Source organism: Misgurnus anguillicaudatus, unplaced genomic scaffold, assembly GCF_027580225.2.
Source record: "Misgurnus anguillicaudatus unplaced genomic scaffold, ASM2758022v2 HiC_scaffold_29, whole genome shotgun sequence".
Lineage (NCBI taxonomy): Eukaryota > Metazoa > Chordata > Actinopteri > Cypriniformes > Cobitidae > Misgurnus > Misgurnus anguillicaudatus.
Genome location: NW_027395279.1, coordinates 8,041,251 through 8,061,945, shown reverse-complemented (window position 1 = coordinate 8,061,945; position 20,695 = coordinate 8,041,251). Strand labels below are relative to the sequence as shown.

The following is a 20,695-nucleotide window of genomic DNA, read 5'->3' as shown; positions in this document are numbered from 1 at the left end:
AGGTCGCATGTTCAGAGAAGTTTGTACATAAATATCAGCCTACCTTCTAATTTTATAGAAATTAAGTCTCACTTAGTTTGTAATCACAAAATACACATATAGATATAAATGCTTTTTTAAAGCATTTGTAACTTCACAATCCAAAAAAGTATAGCTTTTTTCTTTCATAAAATAGGTTCATTAAAATTGTAATAATTTTGGAAAGACAAAGTAGGTTGGCAAGGTCACACACCCCCTCACATGTGATGTCATTCCAAATGTCCACAAAACAGGATTTAACAGAATGACATGCACAACATGAGTGATATGAGCGAAAACCCAATCTCCACTACAAAAATGGACAAAAATAAATTGGTGGGTCTCAGGAGGATATATGCATATTTACCAAATTTTATTTCAAAATGAAATCTTAGCTAAGTATCCGTTAGTGTGTCTAACACATTAATTTTCTTTTTGTAAATATGAATGTAACTTATTAAATTATAGTGGCTAAATATTTAGTATCTTCAGCATCTGGTTTTATTATTTTTTTGTTTTAAGGCAGAAAATAACCATATAAACACATAAATGTATGCATTTAAGGTCTCATGAGTATATGTGTATTTTTACATTTCAGTGTGGTTGTACCATACGTATACTTACTTGCGCTTAAAACATGCTGAAACGTATAATAGCAATGTTTTGACAGAACAAAAACAAATTATTTACGTATTTACAGCTTTACAAATGAAGTCAATTAGAGGCATGCACTTCCTGGGGGTCAAGCGTACTGCGTAGACTCAAACTGAGCTTGATGACGTAAACGTGAAGCGAGCAACCTGTCTGACAATTGTAAGTCTGCTAATAGCTGTGTCAAGAGAAATCTAAATCACCCACTGAATCTTGCAAAGATGGCGATAATTTTTACTTTTTATCTCATAATTATGACTTTAAAATAGTGATGCACCGATGTATCGGCCGCCGATATTTATCGGCCGATTTTTGATGAATTTGATAAAGAATTGCATAAAGAAATCCATTATATGTAAAAAATTAGTTAATGTTGTTAATAAAATAAATGCTGAATAGCAAAAACCACATTTGAAGGTTGTCATGTTGTCTTATTATATTTGTTTTAGCTAAATTTGTGCCTCTCTTATTATGTTAGTCAGTTGAATGTTAATTAGATACAATCCATGTTCAGTAAAAATAATTTGATGCAAAAATAAACTAGCTAATATACCAACTGTATAGTATTGTATACAAGTGTTTAATATCAGCATCTGTATTGGCCAGAAGTTGTCTGTTTAAATCGGTATCGCCCCCACAAAATCCTATCGGTGCATCCCTACTTTAAAAGTCATAATTTCAACTTTTTCTCTCATAATTATGATTTATCAGAGCATGATTTTTTTCTAATGTGGCGGAAATGGGCTTCCATACTGTTCAATCCCAGCATGCAGTTCAATATTTTATAGACCCCTGCCATAACAACAGCATAATCCTGGAAACAGGATTCCCCAGACAGGGTTTACCCTAGTCCCAGAATAAAATGCATGTTTGAGTTGCGTTAATTAAAAAAAAAAAAACATATCAGTGCCATCGTTTTGTCTCAAGATGCACACTAGTATTGTTTTATGTAAGGTTTGTTTACTACTACTACTAAATTTCCTAATATAACTAAGGCCTAGTCCTGGATTAATCTAAACCCTGTCTGGGAAACTGCCCCGTAATGGATTTAACCCTAAACACAAAGACTTAAAACATCTTGGAACAACTAGAACAGCCTATTTTTAGTGTTGAGAATAAAAGACAAAAATAATACAAAATATGAACCATATATTGCACAGCTGCTATAAAATTGTTGGCAGTTCTTTGTTGAAGGGATGAGCTGATGAGTAAGTCACAGATAGAATATGTAAAACTGCCATAATGAGGTCAAAAACTTTTACTTCCTTTATTACAGCTGCGTTTGTCGCCCCCAAGTGTGCAGAATAAAAACTACAGCTCTCACACCAGTGTTCTGTGGTGTTTGTTAATGACTAAAATGACAGTGTGAGATAAATTGTTATATTTTTTTAAAAAACAAACAAAAAACAAACATTACTTACTGGAAAAGTTGAACACAACAACACACAAACTTCTAAAATTCAATTGTTTATTAAAAGGCACTGATTGAGAAAACATAATTGATCACATTAGACTTGCATACAAATCAGCAAGAAAGAAATTTCTTGCTTACAGTATTTAAAACTTGATTTAAAAAAAAACATGATAACAAGTCAAACAGTAGTAATCACAGTGTGATTTGGAGTCAACACAAATCTCATTGTTTGCTGGTTTTAGAGCTGATTTAAAATACAATTAGGTGATTCTCGCGAAATTAGACTTATGAGGTGTCATGAAACATTTTGATAAAAAAGTAAATGCTATCAAAATAAGAAGCATAGTTACAAACATCTCTTCATGTACTATTTTGCACAAGTTTTCAAATGACATCATACAAACAAAAACATTTTCCACATTTAGGGAGAAAAAATCATTACCGCAACGTGTCCATGAGTGGATTTTGGTTCTTTGACATGGAAAATTTATATTTAAAAAAATTTAAAAAAATTAAATCTTCAGTACATGTTATACTATAAACATTTACAGTAAAGAAACATGTGGTATATTTGTTGATCATTGGTAAATGTAGAGACAATAATAATTTTCAATCATTGTTTAAGCCCTCAAGGAACTAACATTTAAAAAAAAAATTGTTGAAAGGGACATAATTGACTAGTTGTCATACTACCTAGACAACTTTTTAGTTCTCATTATCAAAACATGAGTTTGTAAATGCATATATTTAATGTAATATCCCCAGTCTCACCCCATGTCGTCAATATTTGACGACACTTGACCATTCGTCAATATGTGACGCGGAAGGTATACCTTTCGCGTCATTTTTTGACGAACTGGGGACTTCAATACTATTATGTCCGTTGCATTCTCTTCTCCTATTTTCTTACCATTTTCGCGTCGGTTTAGGGTTAGATTTACATAATGACATCCCTACCCAAACCTAACTCTAACCCCAACGCCAGGTGACAACTGTTTCTAACCCCAACGCCAGGTGACAACTGTTTAATTTCGCGTACACTGTTTAATTTCGCGTACACTGTTTAATTTTGCGTAATCTAACCCTAAACCGACGCGAAAATGGTAAGAAAATAGGAGAAGAGAATGCAACGGACGTAATAGTATTGAAGTCCCCAGTTCGTCAAAAAATGACGCGAAAGGTATACCCTCCGCGTCACATATTGACGAATGGTCAAGTGTCGTCAAATATTGACGACATGGGGTGAGACTGTGTTACAACATCATGTTGCGGTAATGATCATTTTTTATAATGATAATCTAAAAATTTAAATAATTCTATAGGAAATGTTTTTAAATCCTCTAAAAATAATTGTTATAGTAAGTTCAGACCTTAATCTTATATGTGCAAAAAAAAAAATGGCTTCAAGGGCTTTTTAAAAACTCTGATGCTGGACACCTTCTAAATCTGAATTTCGTGAGAATCACCCAATTGAATAAAGTAATGAGATGAAGATTTCTGATTAAAAATAAGTATAGCAAATAATTACTGTAAAACTTTATCTCGGTCTGTGTTATTTTTGGGAATGTAAAGAAAAGCTGATATCGAGGCAACCCAACTCTCCGTCAGGACTTCTTAAAACACCCTGCACATTGTAATTGCCATTGGTCAGGAATCTGGGGAGTTCAATCTTAGAAATGTTGAAATCTAACGGTGGAAATGCGTAGTCACCCTGAAAAAAAAAAAGATTTTATGGCTTTATACTTAAAAAGAAGAAAAAAAGAAACCCACAACAGATGTGCCATTTAAACTGTAATAAACTTTATTGTCCCAAAAGGGAACACCAGACAATTGGGTACATACTGTACACAATCCAATTTCATTACAACTTCTTAGGTAAAACTTCACAATACAAATAATAAAAATAACAATAAAACGTCATCAGCAGACAGTAGAAATAACACCTTATGAAACAAGCTCAGGAGGACATACTTACAGCATTAAATGGACAGTGGCAGGGCAGGCCATATGTTTGCAGAAGCTCAGGACAGTCTTGTCCTGGAGGAATTAGTTGATCGAGCAAGTCACAGACATTAGGATAACGGCAACTTCCTATTTGACCTATACACGGTATTTTAATCCACAAACCAGTTCGTCTTTTCAGTGTCAAATCCACCTAAAAAATCAAGAGAGCTTTAATATGTACAGTGTTCAGTTACTGGCTTTCTAACATATTGAATGTGGACATGCAGTTTTACAATCCTTTGAGAACGTCACAGTACACATCAAACTGCAAGTATGTTTAGGACATAAAAATTATATTTTAAAGCAGGCCATAAAAATAGCTGGGATACAACTCATGTCAGAGATTCACTATGTAAGCATATAAAACATTTCCGCATTTCTTAATATTTGTATGACATCATCACACTAGCAAACAATAAATATTTGTATTTGCAAATCTAGGTTTTAACTTTCATGTTTTTAATTTTAAAATAGTTTATAATGAAAATATTTCTGATAGTCTTACTTCCTAAATATAGGTGCTGCTATGTGATACTGTTTTTATAATGCAGAAGATGAAGTGATCATGGCCAAAGCCAAACTCTACTAAAGGATTAGTCCATTTTCTTAAAAAAATCCAGATAATTTACTCACCACCATGTCATCCAAAATGTTGATGTCTTTCTTTGTTCAGTCAAAAAGAAATTATGTTTTTTGAGGAAAACATTGCAGGATTTTTCTCATTTTAATGGACTTTAATAGAGCCCAACACTTAATACTTAACTCAACACTTAACAGTTTTTTTCAACAGAGTTTCAAAACACTATAAACGATCCCAAACGAGGCATAAGGGTCTTATCTAGCAAAACGATTGTCATTTTTGACAAGAAAAATACAAAATATGCACTTTTAAACCACATCTTCTCGTCTAGGTCCGGTCCTGTGATGCGCCGGCGCGACCTCATGCAATATGTCATGACGTCAAGAGGTCACAGAGGACGAACGCGAAACATCCTAGACGAGAAGTTGTGGTTTAAAAGTGCATATTTTGTATTTTTCTTGTCAAAAATGACAATCGTTTCACTAGATAAGACCCTTATGCCTCGTTTGGGATCGTTTAGTGTCCTTTGAAACTCCGTTAAAAAAAACTGTCAAGTGTTGAGTTAAGTGTTAAATGTTGGGCTCTATTAAAGTCCATTAAAATGAGAAAAATCCTGCAATGTTTTCCTCAAAAAACACAATTTCTTCTCGACTGAACAAAGATAGACATCAACATTTTGGATGACATGGTGGTAAGTAAATTATCTGGATTCTTTTAAAGAAAATTGACTAATCCTTTAACTCTAATAATTTATTGAAACATGTTTTTTTTTTTCAGAAAAGAACATATAAAATCCCATCAATGATATTAATATAAAACAAAACTTTGTCTTAACTCACAGAAAGAGGAGAGGTCAACGCTGCTGATGTTGTGAGTGATGCCTCTACTGTCAATTTTCCAGGAATAGAAATGGGATCGGGAAAGACTTTCAGTGTCTTCATCTGTACAGCATTACCTTGCTTACCGCAGTTTTTCCAAGAAAAGCCAGACACCTGCGCAATAACAGAAATTAACAATTAAAAATCAGTCTATTACACTTGATTATGCTTTATTACGATGTTATAACATTAGTCATTTACCTTAGTTAATCTTAACATGTTCCTGCTCTGAGAACTGCACGAGCTCTCCAGTATAAAACATTTTGCAACGAACAGAGCCAAAAACACAAAAGCGCTTTTCATTTTGCACACACTATATAAGTTAGTCAAATAAGCAAAGTGTATTGTTTATTTGCTAGTTATTCGCAAAATGTAAATCGAGTATGCTCTGAAAATCACAGCAAGAGGAGACCTGACAGGATGAGAGTCCTTATCCAGAATCAATAAAGACAGTAATGTACTGTATTTAAGTTTGATACGTCGTGATGTAAGAGTGTAACGTCACAAAGCACGTCACATGCAAGTACAAGGAAGCAGATAAAAGATGTGAGTTCTAGAGCCAGGATGTGTTGTCTCATTTATATTGTTTAAAAACAACATTACAAAGACGATGATACATCTCATAAAATCTGCAGCATTCTTTACCACCTGTAAAAAAGTCTCTCCACGTCTGTGGCAAGTCTGATCTAATGAAGCACCTCACATCCTCACATGCTGCTACAAAAATTGAATGGTTTCTCTTTAGTATCCATTTTATTCATTTAACAGATTAAATATTGGGGCATCAGAGTTATTTGAAATATTTTTAAGTAACACAATAGTTACTTTACCTGGTAATTAGTTAATTTTATAATGATGTAACGCAGTTACTAACTCACTACTATTTGTGAGAAGTAACTATAACTAATTACTTTTTAAATGAACGTTCCTTCCTAACACTGATCATACGGTAGCTAGCGATAATTTAGCTATTGTAATGCATTTATAATTACCCAAAATAGAAAGAGTAAAAAGTGTTAGTGAAGCAAGTAGTGTTTGAGCTTGATTTTGAGCATCTTGATTGACAGATGTGTCGTCCAACCAGCAGTAACAATTTAATTTCCTGTGTTCTCAGTCAAGCATTGTTTGTGAAGGGAATCTGATTCTGATCTGAATCTGTGCTGTCATGAGAACGCAGTGGCACTCCACACAAAACTTAAATTGTTGATTTTTTAATTGTCATGTTTGTGGTCTCACATTTTGAAAATCTTTCAGCAAAAAAGTTTTTTTTAGTTGGCTGAGGCTTGATTTCTTTCAAGCTCTGGCCTGCCATCTCCGTTTCTGACTCAAACTGTTCCCGCTCAGGTGCACAGTGCGTAACTCTACGTTAATATGTTTAGTTTAATTCATTACATTGTTTTATTATTTTATTTAATTAATTAAACGGAAAAGTAACTCGCATAACTTTTTTCAAAAGTAACTCAAATATTAATGTGCACATTTATAAAGTAATGCGTTACTTTACTCATTACTTCAGAAAAGTAATATTGTTACGTAATGCGCATTACGTAACAATATTGCGTTACCCCCAACACTGTTAAAAAGTGATGCAATTTTGCAGTCTTTTAAAATACGGCAAATAAAAAATTATAAATATACTGTAAGTTATTATACAGCATGCTGTTACAACATCTACACAGCAAAATCTGTAACCTCAGAATAACTCTATAAGAGTTAATTTCAACACTTTAAAAGTGTCTCATGGGGTCCACTCCCAATAGAGTTATTTTAACACTTTTGAAAGTGTTAGCACATTGACTCTTTTAAAGTGTTAGCAATTGACACTATACAGAGTTAAAAATCTAACTATAAATTTACACTAATCAGTGTTAAATATTTTTTATTTGTTAAAAATTAACTCCCTCTGTGTAATTTGTTAACTCCAATGTAGTGTTATATTTTTTAATATGGTGTTAATATGGTAAATGTAAAGACAGAAACATATTAAGGTTCTTTTGGGACAAAAAACTTTATTTTAAACAGTTTTTTATGTAACAATACAGCAGTATTATCTATCATTCTCATTTTAAAACTATTAATGATTTTTTTTAAATGTCATCTGATCAACATTTATTTATGACAGAAAAATTGTCCTCAATGTATCGTGCATTTAAGTGTTCATTAAATTAACATATTTACATCCGAGACAACTAAAAAGCACATTCCCAATGCAAAACAACAGTAAACACAGTTTATGGGATGCTTCAGTTCATACAAACAAGTTTGACTTCATTTCAATCCAAAATCCATGTTGGTCTTCACATATTAACAGCAGAATATGATGAACCAGTAGCTGTAAGGAGGTGATATGATCCTCGATGGTCAGACCTTCAGACTGGATATTGAACTTTTCTGTTAATAAAACAAAAATAAAAGGGAAAAATTCAGTATTTAAAAACAATACAAAATGCAAAAAAACAATTTATGTTTTGCACAAAATACTCACTTTGTTATAAAATTGCTCTTCGTCTGAAGAAATTTTCATGTAGGCCTATTTCTGTGCTCCTCTAAAGTCCCCAAAGCAAATCTCCTGCACACATTAATGGATTTAAAATATATATATATATTAAACTTAAACAGCATATAAAGCAAAAAACCCCCCAAAACATTATACGAGTATGAATTGCTCCATCTGAGGCTAAGACCTAAACTCAACTGCCGGATTCATATAATGACAATAACACGTGACACTTAATGTTAAACTTGATACTAACAGCAATATAAAACATAACACCTCACAACTCACAAATATTATTGATCAAAATGTTATTTATTGAACATTTACTTACCATTTACAGTGAAAGAGATGACCTTCTGCTTGAACTGCATCATCCAAAAACACGGTTCAGCGTATGCTGTAAAAAGTGGGAGGTCTTCTCTATTTTACACCCTAGGAGTTAACAAACTCCACTAACTAAACACTGTAGGAGTTGATTTTTTAAAAAAGTGGTAACACTCTGTTTTGACACCACCTCTTTATTTTTATAGAGTTAAATAAAATAGTTTTAGCTCAATCCAGTGTTAAATTAACTCCGAACTCTTTATATTTCCATTAACACCGTAATTTTAACTCTGCTAAATTTGCTGTGTAGTTTTACAGTAATTTGTAATTAATGTGGTATAAAATACAGAAGCCTGCTGGCTATTTGTTGCCTGTAAGTTGATTTTTGAAGATTTATTATTTAAACTGAAGTCAGATTATAATTTTCCAGAGAGTTTAATGATTTAAACCAAATTAAATGAAGCAATTAGAACATAAGTGCCATGAAAGGACAGAACATGATATTCCCTGATAGCCATTGGATTACATCATTGGAACAATAATCGTGGAAACGTGGAAACGTGGAAAATGTCACGTTTTGCCGGTTTTGAACGTGAGCATGTCACATTTTCTGTTTGTGTCACTTTCACGTTTTGGTTACTCAACTTTTTTGTCCTAATTTCTTACCATTGTCGCTTCGGTTTAGGGTTAGATTTACACAAAATGACATCCTTACCTAAACAAACTCACCCCAACGTCAGGCGACAATTGGTTAAAGTTTAGAAAATATAAAAGAATAAGTCTTGTATCTTTTTTTTAATAAACCAATACTTAAAGTGATAAATACTTAAAGTGACATATAACACAAAGCACCAAATCTAACCCTAAACCGAAGCGAAAATGGTTTGAAAATAGGACAAAAAAAGTTGAGTAACCAAAACGTGAAAGTGACACAAACAGAAAACGTGACATGCTCACGTTCAAAACCGGCAAAACGTGACATTTTCACGTATTTGCGTGATATAGGGTTGAAATATTAGTAATAAATAAATAAACACAACTTGATGAAGAACTAAAGAATATTTAGAAAAAAGACAGAGAAAACCGATGAATTATTTTAGAACTAGGGTGACCATACGTGACATTCTTCCCGGACGCGTCCTGGCCAGGATTTTGGTGCGTCTTCCGGAAGTCGTATTTGTTGACAGCATACGCCATTCAGTTAAAAACTTAAGACATACAATCGTAGTTTCATTCTTACCTTAAAATGTAATGGTTGCTTTTCTGTAATAATAATAATAATCATCTATGACGTATGCGGTCGAAAATTACGACTTCCGGAAGGCGAACCTGAAAATCCTGGCCAGGACGCGTCCGGGAAGAATGGCACGTATGGTCACCCTATTATAACACAAAGGGCAACAAAAACAAACATGAAATATTAATTAATAGTAATTTAGTAATATAACTTATTTGAAACGATATGAGAAGCAAATTATAAAGAAAAATATCAAACATATTTGTGTATGTGTTAACATAACATAATTGGGGTATATACATATATACAGCAGGGAAAATAAGTTTGACACATCAGCATTTTTATCAGTAAGGGGATTTCTGTGCTATTGGCACAAAATTTCCACCAGATGTAGCCATCAAGCCAAATATTGATTTCATACAAAGAAATCAGAACATTTAAGGATACAAGTTGAGTCATAATAAATAAAGTGAAATGACACAGGGAATAAGTATTGAACACCTGAGCAATGCAAATAGTTTCTACATACAGGAGGCATATTGAAGCTTTTAATACCAGCAAAGGTTTTTGTACAAAGTATATGTCACAAGTCGGGGTGGACCCAGATGTAAATAAGGTCACGCCCCTTTCTCCACCTCGAGGAGATTCCCAAAGCCACCCCAATGACCAGACACACAAGGTAAACATAATTTAAAAGATACTTTATTTAATTTACTTAAAATGGATAAATAGGGAAGGGAAAAAAGGGGGGACTTAAAATAACGGCCACTCCAGGCTCTCCTCCTTTGCAGGCAGCTTGGACACAGCAACACAGTTAGTGCAACTTGGATACTTCTCGCCTCTCTGCTGTCCACAGCTCGGGCATGTGTGACTGTCCACAGTTCGTTCTACTGACGTTCACTCTCATTCTCTCTCCTCCTTTACAGGCAGCTTGGACACAACCACACAGTTAGTGCAACTTGGATACTTCTCACCTCTCTGCTGCTTACAGCTCGGGCATGTGTGACTGTCCACAGTTCGTTCTACTGACGTTCACTCTCGTTCTCTCTCTTCCTTTACAGGCAGCTTGGACACAACAACACAGTTAGTGCAACTTGGATACTTCTCACCTCTCTGCTGCTTACAGCTCGGGCATGTGTGACTGTCCACAGTTCGTTCTACTGACGTTCACTCTCGTTCTCTCTCTTCCTTTACAGGCAGCTTGGACACAACAACCCAGTTAGTGCAACTTGGATACTTCTCACCTCTCTGCTGTTTACAGCTTGGGCATGTGTGACTGTCCACAGTTCATTATACGGCGTTCTGGTCGACAATGCACGTGGGCGGGCTTACGACAGCTGGCCTGCACAGAAAGGCGAACAGCGATGATTCTCCCAGGGGGCGCCGGGGGCAAAAACCCTCTCGGCGAACTCGCTGGTCAGCAGGGGGGCGAACCGTCACACCGTCTCACCGGGCCGAGCGCTGCCCTGTCCTCAATGCCCGTAGGCCGATCGAATACCAGACAGGGGCGCCCCTTTGTAGAGACCACGGGGCGGCGGAACTCCTTCGCCCCTCACTCTGCCACAGATAGAACACACAGGTAAAGTAGCAATATACAGGTACGTGTTTGTACTCACACACACACACTGCCAGCTTCCAGGTCTTCACCGCCGCACTCTGAAACTGTCAACACACAGACGGGGCAACTTCCACGGCCCACACCGTCACTTTCACTTAAATCGCACACAGCATACAATAGTTAATGTTTACTCACAGCCGTCAGCCTCTCCGTCTCTTCCTCAGTGGAGGGGATGATGCGGGGTACGTCTGACAAGACACACAGCACTTGCACAGCAACCCACAGCAAATACACAGCACCACTTCAACGTGAAAAGGTTTTCAAAGGACATGGACTCACCCACCACACTACAGGTGCACACACGAGACGCCCAGCGTCCTCCACTTCGCTAAGGGCAGATGGGGGCGATGACACTACGGCCGGGGCTTTTAGGTCTGCTGCTATGGCGATGTAATCCACTTATTCCTGCGGCTCACCTACCACGCTCGATCGGGGGTAGGGCCGCTTTCCTCTTCCTGGAGCGTTCAATAATACACAGGTTAGTAGCTATGGTTTCGGATCAAATCCAGAGCCAATACTCACGGCGGTCTTCTTGGTAAACAGTTTACAACGGCTTCGTTTCCTTACTCCTTGGTTACTCCAAGCGTGTCACATTTACCGTTGTTTTCTTCTACCCACAGGGTTTCTTCTTACGGTAACATCCACTGAGAACTACGAGAGGGAGAGAGAGAAAGTGCAACCAACTGCCAACATGTAACGGACGAGCACAGCTCCGTACTTCAACTCACAACTAACGCACTCAAAAGCGTTCTCGTGGTGCAGTGCTCCTTTAACTCACAGCCCCGTCCTTTTCGCCTTTCCTGGCCGCCGCACTCTTTCCTCTCGCTATAAGCGCTCTTGTGGATCAGCGGCGCCCTCCGGCTCTTCCAAGGACGGGGCGTGTGGTTCAGTCTGCCTTAGGCAATGCAAAGGAGCTCATCCCCGAAACAACTCTCTTCCTTGTGTTTCAGCAGAGCTATTTATTTCAACCGGCCTCCAATCATGTTTCGCTGCCTTAATCCCTCTCACCTGCGGCTCGTCAAGCCCTGATTCCGTCGTCCTGGCAACCAGGAAGTGAGAAGGTCCGTCCTCATATATGGCCCGGTGGGGAAACTTTCCGGGCGGAACCAAAACTTCCCGAACTTTGGTTCCGCTCTTAAAAAAAAGATCGTCACCTTGTGACATATACATTTCAGTAAGTGTGTTCAATAATTTTTCCCTGTGCCATTTTACATGATTACACATAACGTTAATTATGGATATATGGTTTGATTTTTTTTTTTAATTTGGGGATTCCATTGGTTGTTATCAGCATCTGGTAAATTTCATGTCAATAGCACCATTAGAAATATCTTAACTGAGAAATACATACAATGAAACAACAAACATTTACTTTACATCTTTTATTTACTTAGATTTTATCTTTTGGAGTCAGATAAAACAACCTGAATTACGTAGTGTTAAAACGTCATTGGTTTCTGAAAAGCGTGTGTGCTCTGATTGGCCAGCTATCCAGTGTGTTTTGATTGGCCGAATACCTCAAGCATGTTTCGGAAATGTGACGCTCCTTACCATATTTGGAAGATCAGCTCCCAAGGGAGATAATGGGGTGGTTTCCCGGCAGGCCCAGACTGTTCCTGGTGGGCCGGTCTGATTTTTGGCCACGAGGGCCGGTGTTGTCATGTCATCGGGTTGAATATCCGTATGTGGATACGATGTGTACATGGCCGTAGCTACCATTGAGGACACCGAGGTCATGTCCTCTGTAGTTTTTCTTGAAGTTTCGTTTCATTTTGATGTGAAAAAAGCAGAAAACACAATTATCCTTGCATATACGGACATCACGTGCAGTGATGGCATATAAACTTCGTTACTAACAGTGTTATTTTTTTCAGTAACAAGTAATCAAATAAATTTCCGCCGTTACTGTTACTGACATTAAAATACTGCGCGTTAATCTCACTGAAGAGAGAAGACTATCAGACAGCCAATGTTTTTCTCTTCAACTGAAGATGATTGGCCTGTGTATGTTAGAGGGGGTGGGACAACCACATAACCAACGATGACTGGCTGAATTTCCATCGTTAGCCAACCAGAAGCAGGCTTAGTGCATCCACTGTATAAACATGCACAGTCCGAGCAGTGCCGTATTGCCAACTTGATGATAACTTTGTCCCTAGATTTAGCCATTTTTAAACCCCTTTAGCGACTTAAAAAAGCAAAAAAAGGACAAATCTAGCGATCTTTTCTGTCGTGGTTGGAGACTGACGCGAGAGCATGTATTGTTTCCACTCAACGAGCAGTGGGTGCTTCTGCTAGACACTCACAGGCAGCCCGGTCCTCACGTGGAGTCCACCCGAGCTCCAACGCCCGCAACGACAGAATGATGACAGGTACAACAAACTCGAAGGTAGCAGTCGCAAACACAAAGTATGATAAGCACTACTTTTATACCAGAATAGTATGCAAGAAAGGCAAGAATGTTTAACGTGCAACTTATGCTGAGTAAGAAAGAGTCTCTCCACGTCTGTAATTCTAATCTAATAAAGCAAATGAAAATGAAAAGGCTGTAACAAACTAAATTATCATTTGGAAAGCCAGCAAAAGATGAGCAGTCAAAGAGAAGGAGGGAAGGGGAGAGTTAATGGTTATGCAGCAAATAGCCTACAATATGAAATGTAATACAGGTACCAATGAGATTCAAACCTATACTGCTGTTCAAAAGTTTAAGGTCACTTGACTAAAATGTTAACTATGATCTTAAAAATAATTTAATCTGAAGGCTTATGGTTAAATGCTTGAAATTACTTTTGTAGACAAAAATATAGCTGTGCCAAACAGATTAATTTTTGTTATTAGAAAACAAAAAATGTATTTTTAAAATAGATGACTTACACTGAATATTGAAGAAAAAGCAGCCAATACGAGCCCATATTATATATAAACTCCTTCTATACTCTTAAAAATTCACTCTAAATTGAAAATTTAAGAAGCTTCTTGAAAAAATGACACAGTTTTGCAGTTTCTAGGCAAAGGGTGACTTACACTTCAGATGATGAAATGTAACATTTGATTTATTTTGGATGCTTTTAGTCACAAAAAATGATCACAGACACAGTTACATTTGTGCTATGTCATAGTTTGGACATGTTTATTATTATTCTGTAATATGGAAAAAATATAAATAATTAAAAAAAAATTTTAGTGATTGTCCTCGGTATTTGAAAAATCCTGGCTACGGCCTTGGATGTGTAGTGAAACATTTATGTTAAAACCTTGTCTTTCAGACATAAATCATTGATAACGCTAACACTAACCTACACATAATCATCACTTTATAAATATCCCAAAGTGTAACATTAACTGCTAAAACACTACGTCTAAAGAGGATTTTTAATAATGGGATCTGACAACACTCTTAATTCTTCACCCAAGCCTTCGTGGCTTGAGTCAATCTCTATCACTAAATTATTCAGCAAACTGTCCAAACTTAATTATATCCAGATGCCAATATAAGTAATTTTGAAAAACGAATTAGTCATTCAGAGAACTTCAAATTTTCTGACCTCGGTGACCTCATGGGTGGCTACGGCCATGTTTGTAATCATTAATGTATGCATTACATCTCATCATTTTAAACCCTTAATCTGAGTTTACATGATTTAGAGGCGGTTTCCTGGAAAGGGATTTAGACTAAATGTTTATTTAAAATAAATGTAAGAGCTCTCCAAACTGAAAACAACTTGCACTGACATGTCTTGAAATACATCGGTCCCCTTTGTTCTGCCTCAAAATGTACAAAGGTAATGTTGTTAGTGAGACATGTTTGTTAAAACTAGTTATTTTTTATGAGCCAAGGTTTAAGCTAATCTTTGCCCGGTAAACCGCCCCTTAATGTCTGCATGTTCTTGCTCAAGTGAATAAATCATGAGGTAATTTCCATTTTCCTGTGAACTATCCCTTAAACACTATTGGCATTGGTGGAGGGAGCTAGGCTAAATTTTGCCAACAAGTGATGCTGTTTGCGCTTGAAGTTTAGGGCAGACCCAAATTGGTCTCGGGTCGGACCTCAGGTTTTCGGATCTAAGTGGACCCGTGAAGACCTCTACTGGGGACCCAATTATAACACTTAAAGGAACACGCCCACATTTTGGGAATTTAGCTTATTCACCTTATCCCCCAGAGTTAGATAAGTGCAAACATACCTTGCTCATCTCCGTGCGTGCTGTAACTCTGTCTGACGCAGCCCCCGCTAGCTTAGCTTAGCACAAAGACTGGAAGTAAATGGCTCCAGCTAGCATACTGCTCCCAATAAGTGACAAAATAACGCGAACATTTTCCTATTTATATGTTGTGATTTGAATAGTCACAGTGTGTACAAATAACAAGGTCATATGAGACACAGACATCTTTTAACTGTATACATACTGGGAACTATATTCTCAGAAGACGAAGCACTGCTACAGGGGGCTTCTCGGGTGCTGCGAGCAAATCACTCCGCCCAAGTAGCAGTGCTTCGCCTTCTGAGGATATAGTTACCAGTATGTATACTGTTAAAAGATGGCTGTGTCTCATATCACCTTGTTATTTGTACACGGTGTGACTAAACAAATCACATCACATAAATAAGAAAATGTTTGCGTTATTTTGTAATTATTGGGAGCAGTATGCTAGCTGAAGCCATTCACTTCCAGTCTTTGTGCTAAGCTAAGCTAGCAGGGGCTGCGTCAGACAGAGTTACAGCACGCACGGAGATGAGAAAGGTATATATGCACTTATGAAACTCTGGAGTATACGGTGAATAAGCTAAATTCCCAAAATGTGGACGTGTTCCTTTAAACATGGAAAAGTCAGATTTTAATGATATGTCCCCTTTAAAGTAAACAGTTACTAAAAAAATAAAAACAAAATCAAATTATGAGCAATAGCACAAATACTGTAAATACAATACAACAAACATACAAATTAAATAAAACAGTTCTGTTCAGGTTTTTCAGTTTGATTTAACAGTAGGCTACTTTTCAGCTACAGAAATTGATGCTAGATTTGAAGATAGGTACATTTTCGAAGGCGCTAAGTGCCTTGGATACTCTCTGTTACATTAGCAGGTAAACCCCACCCACTGAATAACATAGAAGTTGCATACAGGTTGACTTTGAAAATAAAAATTGCATGAGCATTAATAAAAAAAAAACTTAAAAAATATATTTGCAATTTCTTTATTCACATTTGCCTTTTCACTTTCATATTGACAGTCTTGCAACAAGATTGTAGTGAAAATAAATTTCAAATCATTAGTCAGTTTATTTTTCAATTGGACGCAAAAGATACATTATCACCAAATATTGAGTATCTTTGATTCCCTCTCAGTGGGAGATTACTTTTTAGATCAGATTAGATGTAATGTGATGTCAGATCTTACAGATGATAAGTGGTACATCTGACTTTTTAGACTAATCTTGAGCCAAAGAAAAGAAGGGATAAAGCTTTTCATCAAAAGACTGAGCAGTGAAAGAGTGGATATAACATTCAGACTCCACATCACAAAAAGACACTCGACCCTCCTCATAATTCACATACACCCCGACTCTCTGAGGCTTCACATTCAGAGGAATAGATAGATCATCACAAGCCAAATACATCCCATCTATCCTTCCCATAGTCCAAAATCCATTCTTAGGATTCAGACAGATCTCGCCCTCCCTTTTAACAGAGTCTTTAGCCACACCCACATACCACCGTTCCCCCTTCACCTGCACCTCATAGTAAGAACGCCCTGAGGTGAATCCTTCCTTTCCAAGAACACATAAATATCGGTTAGACTTGTTATTTTGCTCTTTATCTCCATCCTCCACTCTTTCAGGTTGTTTGTATTCATATCTCATTTGTTTCCTATCATCAAACACAATGAGATCTGGATGAGCTGAATCAGGATCCAGAGTCACATTCACTGTTAAAATATTGAGATTTCTGCTTTACAGATGAATGTTGTAATATAATATTATTAGTTTGTGTCTTTATAAAACACAACATCACTTTACAGAGGTATAAACAAACATAAACACACTGCATAGAGAAAATTAACTTAAGCTTAAAATATATATAATAAATGTAAAATAGATAAGAATTTAAAGTTGATAATAAAATAAATTAACTGTAAAACACCACATACAGCTGTAGATCTATAACACATTAATGATGTCTTCAAACTTTAACTTACCTGCATATTTTTTTCTTAATGATTTTACTAAAACAGACAGACAGTAAAGAGTTAAAAAAATATCATAACAGAATACTTTGGATTGAGAATGACAAAAAAAACAGTAAAATATGTCACATATAGGGCCCTATTTTAACGATCTAAGCGCATTGTCTAAAGCACACGGCACACGGTCTAAGTGGGCGTGTCCGATGCCACTTTTGCTAATTTAACGACGGGAAAAATGGTTTGTGCGCCGAGCGCATGGTTGAAAAGGGTTGTACCCATTCTAGTAATGAGTAATGGGTGTGTTTTGGGCGTAACGGGTAGTAAACCAATGAGAGTCTTATCTCTCATCCCCTTTAAAAGCCAGTTGCACCATGTCTAATCCCTATTTAGATGACGGACTTTGTAAACTGAAAAACTACGCGGAGGAACAAAACCCCCAGTTTAAGAATAATGTTTAAAAAAATTGTGTTGTTTTCATTTTTATTGAAATTTTAATTTTTTGGATTAAAACCTTTTAAAGCCGTTTTCTTTCAGTCATAGAAGTACAAATAGCAGGCTTTAATTGCTGTAAATGTACATAATCATTGTAATCTCATAAAATAGTTTTCAAATATGCAAGAAAAGGTTTGTACTGTGAAAATACTTTATTAAACAAGAGATAAAGAATTTACTAATGTGCGAAAAGCAGCATTTCAGCACTGGGACAGCGCCATATGGGATTTTTTAAAAGCATTACTTAGTTGTTTCTCATCTCACCATATCCACAGGTAGAGAGTCATCATATACAATACATTTACGTTCAATCCTTTAATCTTTCATATTTAAAAGCGTTTTTGTGCTGCTGCCCATTCATGTACGTGTATGTGCGCAAACATGGGCGCAAATGCATTTGCTATTTAAACAACGTGGCGCTAAACGTGAAAATTATAATTGCGCAATGTGGAAACTAGCAAAATACACTTGCGTCGCGCTTTGCGCTGCATTGCACTGGGTGTAAGATAGAGCCCATAGTGTTAAATTGTATTGCAAATGAATAATATAATACATATAAAATAAACTCACCACTTTCTACAGTGCTAGGTGTCTCAGCTTCTAAAGGAAATTTAAAGTAATGACAAGAGAAAATTAAATAAAACATCAAAATAAATGTAATTTAATAATTTTGCCATGTTGTAATACATGATTTTATGCTGCAGCTTCTTTTTGATATGCTTGTGTAAACATTTATAGTACTGGTGGATAAACATTGAAATCTTGGTCATAATAAGTGACTTCCGACCAGACATATGCAGAGTTTAGCGTTTGTGCTTGGGGCACCTATCTGCAAACAAGTGTACTGCATGCTTTGAAATTAGCGAGAGGGTCTTTAAAACAATTTTAACCATAATTTACTCAATTTAAATGTAGGCCTATCTCAAGTATCTCAATCAGGTTGTGGTCACGACTAGTGTTGTAGTCAAGACCACCTAAACCGAGACCAAGTCATGACCAAGACCAAGACAGGCAGAGACCGAGACAAGACCAAGACTTTAAAGGGTCGAGACCAAGTCAAGACCAAGACTGAGACAGGCCGAGACCAAGTCAAGACCAAGACCAGTGCAAGTCACTGCATTAAAACACTTATGATAAAATGTTGGATATGCAAAATGTGGAATATGCATATGTATAGGCACTTCTTGATTAAAGTTGGTTAAATAATCAAAGGCATTGCAGATATGTGGGAATTTATCTTTGACTATAAGCAAATAAAAGTGAACAAACACCAAAGAGCTGAAATCAACATATTCATTTAATCTGAACTGTCTTTCCATGGCTTGCCATCCACTTGCAGGCATTTTTAGTAATAAAATTAGAAAAATTGTCATTGGGAGAAACATAAACAATGCTTAAACAACGCCAACATCATATGCCAAACCTAAATAAACTGCATAAAATTTGTGATAAAAAAATAATTTTGTGACGTGCCATCAGTTGTGGTCTTGACTGGTCTTGAAATAAAATTCCGATTCCTCTTTGTCTGAGACCGAGACGAGACCGAGTAAAAATGTGGTCGATTCCAAGACGAGACCAAGCCCTTTAAAAAGTGGTCTTGAGACCGAGACAGGTCTCGAGAACTACAACACAAGTCACGACTGTTGGTCACTAGGCTCTGGTCTTCACCCTTTAGGCTCTGGTTTTTAATCTTAAGGGTTTGGTTCTCACCCTTTGTGGTCTGGTCCTCACTCTTTAGGGACTTACTCTTTTGGGTCTGGGTCTCCATCTTTATGGTCTGGTCTTCACTCTTTAGGGTCTCGTCTTCACTCTGTACACTGTAAAAAAGAAATCCGTAGAAATTTCAGTGTTACTTGCAGCTGGTTGTCGGTAACTTACCATAGATTTAAATGTATGTTATTTACTGGCAACAGTTTGTTCAAAGCTAAATGAACATTAAACATTAGTAAGTCTTAATCTTTACAGAAAAAAACTAAAATAACAGCCTCAAGCAAAGCCATACACGGCTCTATCAGAGATCACTGCAGCCAGAGCTCAACATTACGGCCAAGATGACTTCCCCTGAGTTCCAGGAATCGGCTAAAAGATAGTTGTTCCCAAGTTTACTGTCCTCCCTGACTAAGCCAAGATTGCCACCCTTGATTAATCTGAGTACATCAGTGAAGCAGTTTGAATTTATGGATTACACAACACTGAAATAACAGCAAGATGCCTCACGATGGGTGCCAGATGCCCCGTCTCGAGCTTGATAACATTTAAAACCCTGTTAGGATGGTCATAAGTGAAAAATGCTTTTCAGGACTTACCTTCAGCTCGGCATTGGAAGTGAATCAGTCCTGTTGACATGAGAGTTTGTAAGACGTGGATTAGTTTTACTTTCTCTATCACAGTACAGCTGAATGAATGTCACACAACTGTAAACCAATCTCAAATGATTTTCATTTCACCAAACCACAGACTGACTATATGATCAAATGTTTTTGCATAACCTGTTATTTTACATTCTTTAAACTGTAAGATTTTCAGCCGTTAACTGTGACATGCAATGGATTTCCTGCTTTGATTTAATAAAAACAAACCAACAAACCACAGAATGATCTCTTTGAGTGAAACGCTTTGGAAAATAGAGTAGGGCCGACTACCAAAACATACTTGTAGCCAATCAGCAGTAAGGGGCGTGTCTACTAACCGACATTGTTGCATCGTCTGGGTTGCGTATGTGTGGGGCGGATCTATCAACAGAAGGTGCAGATTCTATTGGGGTGTAAGGGTTTTGTCTTGTGTTTTGTTTGTAT

General features: G+C 36.7%; 2 protein-coding genes and 2 long non-coding RNA genes across 4 annotated transcripts; all 4 read right to left on the bottom strand.

The window, feature by feature from the left end:
* Window positions 1–3,376: 3,376 nt before the first annotated feature.
* On the bottom strand, window positions 3,377–6,000 carry LOC141362887 (ganglioside GM2 activator-like). The gene is made up of 4 exons (XM_073865150.1): window positions 5,747–6,000; window positions 5,507–5,659; window positions 4,059–4,238; window positions 3,377–3,794 (listed from the first exon to the last, which is right to left on the bottom strand). The coding sequence occupies exons 1-4, from the start codon at window positions 5,846–5,848 to the stop codon at window positions 3,636–3,638; spliced, it is 594 nt and encodes a 197-aa protein (XP_073721251.1). The 5' UTR covers window positions 5,849–6,000; the 3' UTR covers window positions 3,377–3,635.
* Window positions 6,001–7,218: 1,218 nt separating this feature from the next.
* Window positions 7,219–8,484, bottom strand: LOC129439332 (uncharacterized). The gene is made up of 3 exons (XR_012368427.1): window positions 8,374–8,484; window positions 8,031–8,114; window positions 7,219–7,936 (listed from the first exon to the last, which is right to left on the bottom strand). It is a non-coding gene; the product is annotated as an uncharacterized lncRNA (long non-coding RNA).
* Window positions 8,485–10,287: 1,803 nt separating this feature from the next.
* On the bottom strand, window positions 10,288–12,360 carry LOC141362897 (uncharacterized). The gene is made up of 2 exons (XR_012368473.1): window positions 11,357–12,360; window positions 10,288–11,160 (listed from the first exon to the last, which is right to left on the bottom strand). It is a non-coding gene; the product is annotated as an uncharacterized lncRNA (long non-coding RNA).
* Window positions 12,361–16,403: 4,043 nt separating this feature from the next.
* Window positions 16,404–20,476, bottom strand: LOC129421652 (butyrophilin subfamily 2 member A2-like). Its single transcript, XM_055177231.2, has 5 exons — window positions 20,207–20,476; window positions 19,647–19,717; window positions 18,471–18,500; window positions 17,421–17,447; window positions 16,404–17,150 (listed from the first exon to the last, which is right to left on the bottom strand). Exons 2-5 carry the CDS (start codon window positions 19,666–19,668, stop codon window positions 16,654–16,656), a joined length of 576 nt encoding a protein of 191 aa, XP_055033206.2. The 5' UTR covers window positions 19,669–19,717; window positions 20,207–20,476; the 3' UTR covers window positions 16,404–16,653.
* Between the last annotated feature and the right edge of the window lie 219 nt (window positions 20,477–20,695).